We start from the raw sequence: 15,240 nt of genomic DNA on the forward strand, positions 1-15,240 counted from the left end.
AATTCAGAGACAACATATTGAATACGCTATCTTCTGACACCACCCCTGGCTATGGCAGGGAGTGTGTAGGTATATGTTGAGAGACAGGAGGTGACAGTGGGGGACAGTGTGGTGTGTGGCAGCCCGAACCTCGTGTCACGTGGACAGTATCATCTCAGGTCTCATGACAACTGTACTAGGTGAGGGGGTTTTTATTGTGGAAAAATACACATAATATAAAATTCACCAATTGTAACCATTTAAAAATGTACAGTCCAGTGGCATTTAGGACATTCATGATGTTGTGCAGCATCACCATTGCCTGAAACCCAAATGGAAATTCTCATCACCCAGATGGAAATCTCATGCGCGTCATCATTCCTCATTCCTCGACCTCGCCACTAGCCCCAGGCAACCACTCATGGGTTTCTCTCGCTACAGAGTTGCCTGTTCTGGACATTTCATCAAAATGGATTCATGCAGTATCTGTCCATGTGTCACTGGCTTCTTTCACTCAGCGTAATGTGTTCAAGGTTTGCTCATGTTGAAGCATGTGTGTCAGTATTTCATTCTTTTTATGGCTGAATAATATTCCGTGGCATGTGTATATGAACAGTGCTGCTATGAACATCTGTGTATAAGTTTTTGTTCAAACAGCTGTTTCCTGTTCTTTTGGGCATATACTTAGGAGTGGTATTGCTGGATCATATAACTCTAACTTTGTGAGCAACCGCCAAACTTGTCTACAACAGCAACACCATTTTACAATCGAAACAAGGCATATGTTCACCCCTTACGCAGCCAGGAGGCTCCAGTGTGGAGGATGGTTGTGAAACTGCCCCACAAACCACAAGGACCGTAGAATATGCAGGGCTGGAGACAGTGGCTGGAAAGGGAAGGAGGGGTGGGCACCTGGTGGGCACCTGCTGCAGCCCCTTGCTGTCCCTGCTGTCCCTGAGCCCCTGGCTGGGTAGTATAATGCTTCTCTGAGTTGTGGCACAGAGGCCAGGCAGAGGCTTTGCTCGCTCCAGGTCTGGGTGTGATCATGACCCCTTTTCCACAGCTCTCCAGTTTCCTCAGAGGACTTGGATTTTGTGGATATCCATCTATGTAGAGTGCTACTTGCTGGAGAGGACTGTGGCCCCAGAGGGACTCTGGACTGAGAGTCATGTGCCCATTCTACACCTGTTAGCATTCAGGGTGGTCACCAGCGTCTCCTCGAGAAAGAGGGATTCACAATTTATTACAATTGGGCTCATAGGAGCAGCGTGGCTGCAGCATGAAGAGCAGGGAGACCTCTGTGAACCTGGGCCAACTGCTCAGTCCCAGGGATGCCGGGGAAAGGCTGCGGTACTTGGCTGGTGCTCCCCAAGGGCTGCTCTCCTTCCACCGAGAACTCAGATTCAACTTTCTCACTCTCAGAGAAAGGAAGGGCCTCTCCTTAGACCTGAGTTTAGTAGCCAAACCAAGCCTCCAGTGCCTCTGCCCATCAGCCCTCACTCTGCCTGCTTGTGGTTGCCATTGTTATTACCTTGGGGGAGGGAGGAAAGAGGTCATGTTCCTGCCTCAGCCCTGTCTGATCTGGTCCTACAAAGGGCAGCTTAGCAAGCACGCTTCTCCTGTGCAAAGAGCAGGGCTGGGTGAGACCCCTGTGTGGGTCAGGCCTGGTGGCCCTGCCTACAGGTTCTCCTGTGAACTTGGGCATGACTTTGTACAAACAATTGCAAAGACAGGAGGAAAGACACCAAGGAGGGGCAAGGGTGCCAGTCAGAGGGATCGGACTTGTTCTGGATGGCCCCAAGGGGAGTCGTGTCCGTTAATAACTCTGAGCCCTAACGTGCACATCTGGAAATCAAGACAGTGATGTGTGCTCACCTCCTGAGTGAGTCAGTACCTGTAACTACTTAGGGCCTGCCCGGCACAGCATGTGTTGAAAGACGGGTTCTTGTCCTTTCTGGGTATGCTAACCCCCTGTTCCTGGCCATGTGCAGGGGAGCCGGGTGACTGCTTGTCACCAAGACTTGGAAACAGTACTTTTCATACTTAAGTGGGTCATGGGGAACATAAAAAATATAAATAATAAACACAGAGCATGTGATGAAAAATACCGATTCCTAATTTTCCTTTCCACTGTGTGTGTGCGTGTGCACGTGAGTGCTGTGTTCTCTGCGGGCTCAGTCAGACGAGTTTGAGAAGTACACCGCCCGCAGACCTGAAGCGTGGATGGGGTCAGCATTCACACTGAAAGGCCCTTTCTGACCTTTAAATTTGGGGAGTGATTCTTTGTCCCATGTGAAGGCTTTGTTTCTGTGGGTCTCTGTTTCCCTCTGAATGGGGAAGCAGGAATTGAAAACATGGGTGATTCTCACCCAGGTCTTGTGCGTTCTGTAACAACAGCTGCCTGGAGGAAAGAGCTCCATTGGCAGTGCTAAAAGGCCCCTCCTGATGTTTCTGTCTTCCTCTTTCTTTCTGGCTCTTAAAAACTTGCCTTTCCACACTCTCAGGGGTCAGCAGGAAACAGAGGCCAGTTTCCCCAAAAGTGTGCCTGCTTGGACCACGGGTGAGGTAGAGAGTACCCAAGAGGGTCTCCAGGTGGCAGGTCTGCTGTAGCAGGGTTGTTCTAACTCAGGAAGGTCACCCTGGCTGTAGCATGCAGAGGACAGGTGGGAGAGCCAGACTTTCTGTCGGGCCTGGCCACCTCTTTAGAGAGAGGCCCTTGTCTTGTGCTCTCCTGCTTGGTCTCTCCTGCTTAAACAGTCTTCGGCCTGTAGAAGCTCTGCCATCTTAGCTGGGGCTGTCTGGAGGACAGAAGAGGACCTGAGGCTCCAGATGGCTGGAAGACTGGGCAGTTACTAACCCCATAACTTGTGACACCGCAGAGCCGGATGGGCTACAGACAGCCATCTCTTTTTTGGAAAACAAAACAACCAGAACTAGGCGAAGCCTGGATTCCTAACCTCTAGAGGTACACAATTAGGGCAAGCAGCTCTTCAGAGCTGGTTCGTGCCATAGTGTTGGAGGTAAGGCATTCCCTCTGGATGTATTTGGGTTACAGCCTAGATATTTGCCCTTGTTCTTGCAGCACAAGGTTCAGGCCTAGCCAGAACATTTTCTTCTCTCTTCCAAGTGCTTGTGTGTGTGTGTGCATGTGTGCGTGCATGTGTGTGTGTGTGTGTGTGTGTGTGTCCATCCTATCTCCTAGGCAGAGGCAGGGGAGGGAAGAAGTGCAGCCCTGAACTGTAGGCCAGAACCTCGGCCTACTTTGTGAGTGCTGGAAATGCAGCTGAGTGCGGAGTAGTGAAGGGGCTAGATCCAGAGCAAGGGGGCTGTGTTTGAATCCTGGCATAGCTACTTCTTAACATTCTGACCTTAGATACCTTACTTAGCTTCTCAGTGGCCTGCTTCCCATCTGCATGATGGGGGTGACAATAGCACCTGCCTTGTAGGGTTGTGGCATGCAGTGAGTGAGTGGAAGCGTGGGTGGCACTGCAGCAGGTGCTGGTGCTTCCTCCCTTGGGTGGCAATATTGAGCCTCACAAGGAATGGTTTTGTTTTTTTTTTTTTTTTTTTTTTAAAGATGACCAGCAAGGGGATCTTAACCCTTGACTTGGTGTTGTCAGCATCATGCTCTCCCAAGTGAGCTCCGGGCTGGCCCTGGATTTATTTTCATAGCGGTCATCAGAGCATAATGGGACCTGCTCTCCAAGAGTGCTGGTTAGAAGCAAGGCATAAATACAGTGTAAAAAGCTAATACCAGATCCTCACACAATGCTGGTGGAAATGTGAAATGGTGTAGCCACTTTGGGAAATAGTCTGGTAATTCCCTAAAGAGTTAAACATAGAGTTACCATATGACCCAGCCATTCCACTCCTAGGTATACATCCAAAGGATATGAAAGAATACATTCACACCAACGCTTGTTCATGAATGTTCATAGCAACATTATTCATAGTAGCCAAAAAATGGAAACAACTCAAATGTCCATCAACAGATGAATAGACAAAGTATAGTGTAGCCACACCATGGAAATATTATTCGGCCATAAAAGGGAGTGAAGTATTGATACATGCTTCAGCATAGATGAATCTTGAAAATATGCTAAGTGGAAGAAGCCAGACACAAAAGGTTGCATGTTGTATGGTTCCATTTACATGAAGTATGCAGAACAGATAAATGTACAGAGGCAGAAAGTACACTAGCAGTTGTGGAGGTGGGAGGCAGGGTGTCAGATGGAAATAATTTCTAATGGTCCAGGTTTTTTAAAGGAGATGAAGAAAATGTTCTGCAATTGATCGATTTACAGCCCTGTTAACATAGTAAAAGCCATTGAATTGTACACTTTATATAGGTAAATTGTGTGACGTGTGAATTATATCTCAATAAAGCTGTTATTAAAAAGAAAAGTTAATACCGGGCTTAACTAATAGTGAGATAATCTGATTTTAGAGTAGGGAGTTTCTTCCCAACCTCATTGGAAGCTCCATGATCCAGTGGAAAATAGATTGGGCTTTGGAGTCGCAAAGTTTTCCCTCCTTTGATGTCTGTTATTTGCCCTCTGTTTACTGCCTTTTCTTTTTTCTTTTTTTTTTTTTTTTTTGTCGTTTTTCATGACCGGTACTCAGCCAGTGAGTGCACCGGTCATTCCTATATAGGATCCGAACCCGCGGCGGGAGCGTCGCCGCACTCTACCGAGTGCCCTACGGGTTCGGCCCTTACTGCGTTTTCTGTGTATGTAATAGGATCAGGTAATGCCCACCTCATGGTAAGTAACCTGTAAGGGGTATAAAAGAGACTGATATTGTGTATCTCCACACGAAGTAAGTAAACGCTAATTTCTTTCAGTCCTGGTCTCACTTGTCGTGTCTTTGCTTTTTATTGATGCTTCTGAAATATGTAGAATCCTCATTTCTCACATGAGGAAACAGGCCCAGGGAGGTGTGGGTGTCGCCTCACCCTCCGTTGGTGAGACCGACACACGAGCACATCTAGCTGCCAGGGTCTTTGGCTGGGGTCCGAGTGCCAGTGAGGACAGTTACAGTGAGTGAACCCTGGAACAGTCTCTCACGGTAGAACCTGCACCCCCAGGGGGCCCAGTGGATGATTTCTTGAGAAGAAAATATTAGAATTTTTGTTGGTATGTTTTATTGTCCCCACTTAGCTTATCTTTGTTTGTGTGATATACAGGTTGCATTTTATAATAGGTTGGTGCTGTGGTGTAGACACATGACTTACCAAGGGCAGATGCTGTCAGCATTTTGAGGCCATGGGCCCAAGGACTGGGGTGGGGATCAGGGACAGGGAGGAAGAACTGACTTGGAAAAGCCGCTCTGTTGTACCCCTCCCCCTCTCCCTCTGTGATTGCTCCTGGCTCACTCTGGAAACAAATCCATTGGGCGGGCCCTGCTTTCTACAGCTTTATGTCATTCAGTCCTCACAGTGGGCCACAGCATTATTTTCCTCGTTCCACAAACAAGAGGATCCTCCTCAGAGAGACCAGGTGCCATGTCTGTGGCCAAGAGAAGCAAGCACTTCTGTGTTGGGGAGTCAAGCTCTAAAAGGGCAGGGGGAAGAGGGTTCAGACAGGCACTGCCTGATCCTGGAGATGGCCCAGGGACTAGAACTTGTGTAGAATAGAATAAAGGGGTCAGAGCCAGAGAGAGGAGGTTGGGAACGTTAGGGCTCCTCCTCTGCGCTGTAGGGGCCCACCTGACCTGTGGCTGTGGGAACATTGCTCACGTGTGGGCCTCTGTTGCCCACGGCTCCTGAGAAACTCCCTTCTGCTCCCTACCCGGCTCCTTCTCCAGGACCCTCCAAGAATGTCTGGAGAGGCACCTGCAGTCCTCTCCACTGATGGAGAGCACTGGGCTGGGCTGGAGTGTGGCTTCTCTTCATGTCCCCCAGGGTCAGTGCTAAGGCAGGACACACCAGGAATATGGAGCCAAAGGTGCAAAAGTCAGAGGCCACTCTGTATGCCTGGCCTCGCGGTCCTCCTGCCATGCCTCCTCCATTCTGAACTGGGCCCATGGAGGACGCTGCACCCAGGTCCCTCCCCCACTTACCATGAAAGGCTTCTTGGAGCTGGGAGCTTCCCCTTCACCCTGGGGAAGAGAGCTGGCAGCCGTGTGCGGGCGAGGGCTCTGCGAACTCTGCACCCTGGTTCTGGCTCCTGCAGGCATCAAGGGATGTAAAGGGAGGTGGCAGGTGGGTCATAGGAGCTCGAAGGTTGGCCTGGTAGGAGCAGTGGGGGAAGCTCATCAGAGATCGAGCTGGGGGGTCTGGAAGGTTGCACCTCACCTTTGTTCAACAGACGAGGAGGATGGGGTGTGGGGCATAGGTGGTCTGGGCTCAGCGTCGGCGCCAACCCAGCATCCTGCCCTTCCCATCAGGCCTCTTCCCTCAGCTGTTAGTAGGGAGCTTGTGGCTGGATGGCAGCAGGAACCTGCATGAGCTCTACGAGTGAGGCAGGCTGGCTGCAGTTTACCCCCAGGTGGCCGCCATTTGCCTTTTCTCCCAAATTCAGTTGGCAAGCATCTGCCTTTTCTCCAGCATCAAGGCCAGGGAAGTGGCAGGCTCTTGGGGCGAGCTTGGGAAGATGCTGGCAGCTGCCCCAAAGGTGGGGTGGAGTTGGAGTAGGAGCCTGCCCTCCCTGTGGCTGCTGGGAGTCTGGGCCCTGCAGGGCTGCAGTGTCCCTGTGAGACCTGCAGAGGATGTTAAGGACAGCGTCTCAGCTCCTGGGGGTGGTAGCCATGTTGACCTGTCTGCTTCCCCACATCATCCTCGAGTTTGGGGGAGTAATAGACCAAGGACACAAGGGCTAACCAATCATTTTTTAAAAGGTCCTCTCCTGTAGCCCTTTGCCTCAGCGGGACTTTCTTAAAGCCTTCTTTTCCTGTTTTTGATTTTTCTGTCCCTAATTTCAGTGTCTAACAGCTTTTGCTGTCAGAAGAAAAAAAAAATTAAGTTTGTTGGCCAGAGCTGGCTGGGCGGTTCACAGGGCTCCTCGTGGCTCCCGGGGCTGAGCGGCCTGCCTCTAACGAGCTTACTGTGTGCCTGGCCCGTGCTGCCAGCCCCTCAGCCTGCTCTCAAGGATGTGACTTCTCTCTGCCCCCTCCTTGCCTCCAGAAATAACCTTGCTATTTTGAATGGAGCTTTTTCTCACTGCTCTCTTGTGTGCCTCTGTCACCCCAGCTGTCCTGACCAAGCTGTCCCTTTCCTGTCCTCCCTTCATCTGCACTCCTTCCTCTGTTGTGAGCTGGGATATTGTTCTCCGAGTAGGAGTTATGCAGCTGGGCTTCCTCTGGAGAGAAGCAGGCCTGTCCCACTCCTCCCCAGGGTGGACGGGTAGGAGGTGGAGCTGCGAGGGTCTGGCTCGTTGGCCTCTGCATGATCCCTCTGCCATCTTCTTGCAGCCCACAACCCTCCCTCAGGGCACTATCAACATGAACCAGTGCACGGATGTGGTGGATGGTGAAGGCCGCACGGGCCAGAAGTTCTCCCTGTGCATTCTGACACCTGAGAAGGAGCATTTCATCCGGGCAGAAACCAAGGAGATCATCAGCGGGTGAGTGTGCTCAGTGCGGCAGGAGGAGGTGCTCCCCGCCTGCCCGCCCGCCCACCCTCCCGTGGGTCCTTGGTTGGACCAGGCTCAAATTTGGATTCAGCACGAAATGGGCTATGTGCTGGCACGGTGGTGTCTTCGCTTACCTCCCCCTCTGTTCTCCCCGCACTCCCAACCCACCTGTCGTCTGACCACAAGGGGATCAGTCCCAGAGCATACTCAACCTTGCCTTTTCCTGCCTAAAACCCCATCCGGTCCAGTTCCTCGGCCAGCCCAGTGAGGCCTCTTCCCAGCTCTCTGCCCTCACCAGTGTGCCTCGGTAGGACTGAGCTGCCTGGAGTCACTCACACTGCTCTGCGTGGCTCACATCCTCCCCTCAGTCTGGAATAAACCCTCCTTCCTCCAGGCTGGTCAAAGGCCACCTGAGTGTCGGCCCCTCCTCGGGGCCCTCCCGATGAGGTGCTAGGCTCCATCACCCGGCTGGTGTAAAGGCTCGAGATTATCCACATATCTGTGCATCTTCCTCAGGGATGACCCTGAGGATGGTGGTGTCTCTGTCATGTCCCTATTGCCTCACGCCCATGGGCCACTCCACTGCTGCCACACAGTCTGGCTTCTTTGTCCAAGTGGAAAGAATGGACAAGTCTCTTGCTCACCCCACTCTCCTGTAAGAGCAGGAGGTGGGCCCAGGTTTTGAGACAGCTGACAGTCCTGAGGGATGTGAGCTCCATGCTCCCAAACCCGTGGTGGCATCTGCTTTGCCAAAGCTCCTGGTCCAACATCGGGGCATTTGCTACGAACACCCTGTGGCCTGGACCATGGTGAAGAGTGGTATGTGCTGGTGAGCGGGCTCAGCGGCCTGGCCAGGAGTCAGGGATTGCATCTTGGGGCATCCCTCATGCTTGAAGGCTGAGGAGGAGGCAGATGACACTGAGAGGCTTTGGGAGAAAGCAACCCTGAGGAAGTTGTTAGGGAACGGGCTGATGACCGCAGTGCGGGGTAGAGGGAACTGAGAATATGAAGCCCTGCGGTCTCCAATGAAAAACTCGTAGCCACCTGGCCACAGCTGGCCACAGCTGGTGAGGGAGGGAGGGGGCGCCCCACCCTGTGAGCTCCGGCCTGAGGTTCCAGAGGCCTGGTGGGGTGGGGCAGAGGGCCCAGCCGGGTTGTGGGGCGCCCTCTGCTGGGCTGCTGTTGGCCAGAGTCCTACCCTGGAGAGAGGCAGGTTTGCATTTCTTGTTCCCGGGGACAAACCAGAGGTGCACTTTGTGTCCCTAATTTTAATCTAGAACAATATAATTTAAGAGTATCAAGGGCTTGTAAAGAACCCTCATTCTGTAGTTGGGGAGACAGGGCCTGGAAGCGCAGGGAGCCTGGCCAAGGGTCACTCTGGGGAGAGCGCCCACCTGTGCTTCCTGGCTCACACCTGCTTCTGCCACCTGGCCTGACTGGACACACCTGGTCTGAGGTCTACTCTGCCTAATGGATTCCTGAGGGAGCTGGGTCCCAGGGAGGGTCTGGGTGACAGGTAGGATGGAAAGGGGGTTTGAAGTCCCCAGGGTGGGCTGGGGAGTGTCTGGCATTGGGTTGTCTGTTCTGGGACCAGGCCAGCGAGGATGTGAAGTGCCATGTGGTGTTAGGAGAGGGTGATGCTGAGCTCTTAGTATCTCTGGCAGGCAGCCAAGGGTCCTCGCTCCATCCTGAGCCCCTCTTCTTTGGTTGTTTCTCTGTTGTCTCTTCTGTCTGCATGTGCAAGGCCTGCTATACCCATGCAGCTGTGGTAGGCAAGGTCCCAGACCAAGGTCCCAGACACAGGTGGCTCAGGGGCATAGCAAAAGCCAGAATGAGCCACCTGAGGCTCTTTCCCTGCCCCTCATCCTGGCTCTGGGCCTTGCTCTTTTGTCTCTAACAAGCAGTTTCTCCTGGCACAGCCTGCCCCTGGGCCCTGCAGTTGCTCCCCACATGCCAGGACTCCACCCCATAAGGGAGTTAGCTGGGGCAGGTGCGCCCTGGGGAGGGTGTGTCTCCCTCTTCTTCTTTCCTCTCTCTGCCTCTCACCTTGCAGATGGCCCCTTCCCTCTGTGGCCTCCTCTGCCTATCACAGCTCCTTTACCCGTAACCTCGCTTGATCACTCTGGTCACATCAAAACTGTGTTCATGAGGAGGTGCAGACACTTCTGCCAGGCCAGCTGGGAGCAGGGGGATTTGGGACTGTCCCACCCAGCCTTATACTTGGGGTCTTCTCTGAACCCCAGAGGCAGCCATGCCTCTCCCAGGCTGGAAGGAGAAAGTCAGGAGATCCTGTTCCAGTTCCCACCTCCGGGAAGGGGGCTTCCAGGCTGCTGGGGTCATAGTTCATACAGCTCTTACAGAGGAGGTGGGATTTGAGTGGGAGTTGGCAAGGGGCTCTCCTGTACTCTCCAGCTGGGCTGGGGTCTGGGCTTCTCCTCTTCCCTGCCTTTCAGCTCTGCCCCTCCCCCATTCTCACTTGTCCAGGCTCTGCCTTCTGGAGTTGGGGAGCCCCAGTGCCCACCAATCCTGTGTCCACATTTACCGCTCTCTTAACTGGGTTTACTGGGTTTCTTTTCTTAACATTCATAACAAACTGAATAATGTTAGGTGCTTCCTCCCGGGCTTCCGTGAGAAATCTGAGTACAAAGGACATATTTTATCATCTCTTCCCGGACCCGGCATCTATCTGACTCCAGCCAGACTCCAGTCTGAACAAAGACTAAGATGCTAACGGGACAGCCCAGGCCCTTACTGTCCCTGGCTCTTTTGCTGTGTTCCTGGCTTACTGCAGCCAGCCCTGAGAGCTCAGCAGCTCCTCCACGGTGGTAAACCTTCTCTCCTGCTCTCTTAAGGCCCCATCTTCCCAGGCTCAATAGGGTTGCCAACTGATGGCACCTGGGCCAGTCTGCATACGGAAGGGTTCCACACCCCCTGCCACACTCTCCATGCTCCTGGGGCCCTGGGGGAGTGAGGTAACTTCTACTTGGGAGTCTCCTCTCCGCACGTAGGTGAAGTTTTAAGAGAGGCCTTCTGCAAGCACAGTTCCTCTAGAGTGCCCAGCAGAAATGTCAACCCTGTGGCAGGCTGGAAGGCAGGTATTTTTAACCCTCAAACATTGAACTCCCAGGTTATGGAGTAAGGCCCTCTCCTGGCAGCCTCCTCTCCCAGCCAACCTTAGTGAAACAGGGAGGGGCTCAGGCATGCCTTTTTGCTGGCTTTGCAGGTACAGTCCTCCTTTCTTGCTTTGGGGCCATTGAGAAGTGACCAGCAGGACCCATGGTTCAGGTCTCTGATGGGACAGGTATTTGTTATCCCAGCAAATCGAGGGTTACTGGCTATGTACTGAATATAGCCCTTCAGCCTAGTTGCTGTGATTCCTGAACCAAGACTGGCTTCCCCAGCTGTCAACAGCACACCTGTCCTGAGGCTGTCCCAGAAGGCCACTGTGACCGGCCCTCTCCCCTTCCCTTCCTCCCACCCTCCCTTCCTCCCACCCTCCCTTCCTCCCCTCCTTCCTTCCTTCCTGCCTCCTTGCCGGCCTGCAGCAGCCTCAAATTAAAGAAGCACCTCTGGCTGCTAAAGACATTAGCCCTTCTCCCTGCCCTAGTTTGGTGTGCTGCTGGGCACTGGGTGGGCGTGGCCTCCAGCCAGGTGCAGCAGTACAGACTCCACAGCCATCCCTGGGTCCTGGTGACCTCAAGATCTGAATCAGTATCTCCTGAAGTTCCTTACCTCTAGAGAGAACACTGGGGCTGCCCTCCCACACCAGACCCAAGGCTGGAGCTGGGGCTTCAGAGGCAGGGCCCCTCCTGCCCTCTGTTCCTACCACCCCCCTTTCTCCCCCACCTTCCTCCTTCCTCCTCAGGACTGGTACAAAGCTCCAATGCGGCAACCACTGCTTAGGGTTTTTGTCCTCCATAAAATTCTGTACAGTGGAAGTAGTGGTAGTGGTAGTGTCATGACCTGATCTAGCCACTGGTTTCAGAAATGAAGCTTCTGGTGCCCAGAGGAGCTGGGAGCCACCCAAGGTTGTGGTTGGACAGTGGCAGAGCCAGATCAGAGTCCAAGCCTCCTGCCTGCAGCCCCTGCCCTTTCCATGCTCCCCGCTGCTTCTCTGATGCTGGTTCAGAGGGAACCTTCAGCATGTGGGCCCTGATGGTGTCCCTGGACAGGGTCCCTGGGCACCCAACGTCAGGGTACCCAGTGCCCTCCCTGTGCAGGGGGTGGTCTGGGAGGTCAGCCGCTCAGCCCCTTGAGGGGACGCACCATGGGGAGTTTTGCCAGCACAACTGATTTCCTGCCTCAGGCCAGCATCTGTTCAGTAGCCCCAAACAGCTTCCAGTCGCAGCCTATCTGTGTACTTGCCAATCTATAGTGTGAGTCCAGCTTTAGAGCCTAGTCTAAGCCCTGGAGATAGGGTCAGTATGGAACAGTGGCACATGCTGTGCCTGAGGCCCATGATCAGGCCTGCCTTGCTGCTGGGGGGAGCCTGTGGAGGTCATAGCAAAGCCAGTGCTTGTCCTGGCCTGCTCTGTGGCACTTCCTGCCGTGGCAGTGGCAGGTTCTCATCAGGGGTGATGCCCTTCTCTGCCTGGAGGCCTAGCCACTGGATGGGTGTCTCAAGGCATGAGGCCCACCCCAGCGAGAGTTGTGGTCATAGTCCTAAGAGCCAAGTCTCACCCGGTGCTCTGTCTCTTCTCTCCCCAGGTGGCTGGAGATGCTCATGGTCTACCCCAGGACTAACAAGCAGAACCAGAAGAAGAAACGGAAAGTGGAGCCCCCCACACCACAGGTAGGCAATGGGTTTGTCAGGTGGAAAAAACAGGAGGCTAGAGGGTTGGGGAAGGGGTCAGGCCAGGGCTGAGGTGGGCACCAGCCCCGCGCACCCCCTCCTTCCTTCTGATGCTCTGTGGGCTACAATCTGCAAGATCCTCTCTGAGCCACAGAGTGGGACCTGCAACAGGGACAAGGGTGGCCTGCTAGTGTACTCTGGGGTTGCCCAAGGGAGGGTTCTAGCCAGCCGGCAAGTGTCAAGCAGCAGCAGCACAGTATGTGTCTACTCCTTTGGCTCTCCTGCCAGCTGCTGGTCACACTCCTTGTGCAGCATAGTCCAAGAAAGGACTCAGGGCCTGGAGATGGCCCTGCAGACAGCAGGTGGAGATAGGGCAGGGAGGGAGTGTCCTGGGGCATCCTGGCCTAGCGCAGAGCTCTCAAGGGCCCCAGCACCCCAACTCCCATGTGACCAGAGTTGGGTGCATGGGGTGGTGCCTCCAGGCCCTGTACTTCCCCAGAGGCCAGGGCACGGAAGGTTTCTGCACCTTACTGCCACAATCCCCACATTCCCGGGGCCCTGGGGGAGTAAAGTAACCTTTCTGAGCCTCAGTTAGCTGATTTACAAAATGGGCCCGTTGGTGTCTAATTGCTGGGATTATTGTGAGCATTAAAGGAAGTATTGGGCTTATTATGGATGCTCAGCAAACGTCCCTCCTCTCCACTCTGTACCAAATGTTACTGTTACCAGGTGCTTTTGCCCTGAGAGGGAGCAGGGTGGGGATGGGGATCCCTTGGGCATCTCAGGGCCAGAAGCCCACGGAATTGGAGAGCACCAGTTCACCCTGGGCCCGGCTGCCTCCTGGGGCTCAGCAGATGTCAGGTGGGCAGGAAGGGGCAAATGTGTGCTAGCTTGGGTCCCCCTTCTCCCCACGCCCCCTTGGGCTGCCACACAGGCCCTCCAGCCGATGGAGAGCAGCCTGGGCCCGCTCTTAGCCAACTAGGGGGGCGCCCAAGCCAGTGTCCCCTGGAGGGGAGTTGTCCCTGACAAGAATTCGGCAAAAAATGCAATTGGAGTGGTTCCTAGAAACTGAAAATGGAGTATCCTGCTGGAGAACAGCAGTTAACACAAATTCCCCAAAGGTGCCTGGTTTGAGAGAAAGAAATTGCATGCAGAGTAATGGCGTTTAGAGTTATGCAATGTTGCCATGGTGATGTCTTGGATACAGTGTGGGAGCAGAGCTCCTGCTCCAAATAAGGTAACTCTGCACAGGAGACTCTCAGCCCAGGCTAGGGAATGTGGTTGCTGTACCCTCCCCTGTGACACTGTCCTCTCTAATACTGCTGGCCATGGCCAAGCTTCTCCTTTTCAGTTGGTAGAAGGAGCCACATGATCCCAGAGTTGAGAAATCACCCGCTTCCCTGAGGGTCTGTCTCTTAGAGCACAAGGCTCAAGGTCCCAGCCTGCTCTGTTCAACCTGATCCCAAGCCTCTGCAGAAGCCAGCCTGGTGAGGTCTCTCTTCTTCCCATTCCTTCATCTCCGTAGCATCCCATTTGAGGCTGCTGGTTTCTGGAAACTGTGAACTTTCATCAGGGCCTTCTCCCCTATGAGTCAGTCTTGTGGGGTGACATGAGGCCTCTGCAGAGGAGAGAACCACAGTCAGGACAGGGTCTGTGGGTAGGTCTCCCCTCTGCAGCCCAATGATGAAAGTGTTCTAGTGGCCCCGGGTGGGGCTGTGGAGGAAGCCTGACAGCCTTCAGGGACCCCGTAGAGGCAAGAACCCAAGACCTGGTCTCCTCCATGGCTCAGTGTAGGCCTGAGAGAGTTTCAGATTGAATAAATGGCAGGCTTGACTTGACGGTGCTCTGCTGTGCCCACTCAGACTCAGCTGCTGCCCTCAAGAAACTCAGGTGAGAGAGTCAAAGGTCCCGCTTCCAGCAGTTGAGGCCATGGGTCAGGCTGCAGGGGCAGCAGACAGCCTTTTGGCTGAGGTCAGGGGTCCCAGCAGAGCCCAGGGTTGGGAGAGGAGACAGGATCAGCCCTAGCCAGGGCGTCCAAATCTTGTGGCCTGAGGGGCACGGTCTCCATGCTGAGAGCTCTGGTAAGGTCTAAGAAGGACAGAGCCTGCAGCAGAAGGAAGCCATGGGCCACTGCAGGTATGGCCAAGGCAGGAAGGATGGGGACCCCAGCCAGGTGTGCAGGCCCCAGGGGTCTCCCACCTCCAGCTCCCTAGGCTCTCAGCCCTGTGTCTTTCCACCTTTCTTCAGAGACCTATGAAACAGGCCTCTCAGTGTGAGCTCTGGCCAGGCCTGCACACGTGTTGAGGAGCCACCTCTCCTCCTTAGGAATCTTATTTTCTACTGGGGTGTCTGCTGCTGTCCCCCAGTCCAGGTCAGAACCTTTCCTTCTCCGTGGTGTTCCTGCTCCACTTTCATGCCAGGGAGGTAGAGAGAAGGCCGCCTCTGAAATCCCCGCAGAGAGAGGGCCTGCTTAGCAAGCAGGGATCTGAGAGGCCCCTCAGTTGGTGCCTGCCTTCCTGCCCCCGTTTCCTCCTTCCTCCTACTGTGAAAGCCCTTTCTGAGCAGCTCTGATAAAGAGCACAGACTTTGTTATGGCATCGACAGCTGTGAGCAGTGCAACTGTCCTGACCGTACAGGAAATAGCATACAGGGAACCTGGGTACTCTCGCCCCTTCCTCTGACTCAGGCCAGGTCTGTGCAGTGGGAGCCCTGCAGACCCTGCCACAGTGTGGGGAGTAGAAGGGCGCCCCTAGGCTGGGCCAAACATCTCATCCAGCACAGTCAAGTCTGCTCAAAGGAAGAAACGCTGGGAAGCCTGGGAACTGGGAGGACCTGGGAGTCAGGAGCAGCTTGGTGTTGGGAAATGGGTATATTTCCAGAGTCCCCTTGGATCTCATG

General features: G+C 54.1%; 1 protein-coding gene across 7 annotated transcripts in view; it reads left to right on the forward strand.

Annotated features, from left to right (window-relative positions):
* The window catches only part of MPRIP (myosin phosphatase Rho interacting protein), a 144,462-nt gene that overhangs the window by 74,396 nt on the left and 54,826 nt on the right, over window positions 1-15,240 (forward strand). For all 7 annotated transcript variants that reach the window (XM_063110157.1, XM_063110159.1, XM_063110158.1 and 4 more), the window contains exons 4-5: window positions 7,390-7,541; window positions 12,258-12,342. In XM_063110157.1, coding sequence (XP_062966227.1) covers window positions 7,390-7,541; window positions 12,258-12,342 — 237 coding nt within the window. The remainder of the gene's footprint in view (window positions 1-7,389; window positions 7,542-12,257; window positions 12,343-15,240) is intronic.

This window comes from Cynocephalus volans, chromosome 10 (assembly GCF_027409185.1).
Source record: "Cynocephalus volans isolate mCynVol1 chromosome 10, mCynVol1.pri, whole genome shotgun sequence".
NCBI lineage: Eukaryota > Metazoa > Chordata > Mammalia > Dermoptera > Cynocephalidae > Cynocephalus > Cynocephalus volans.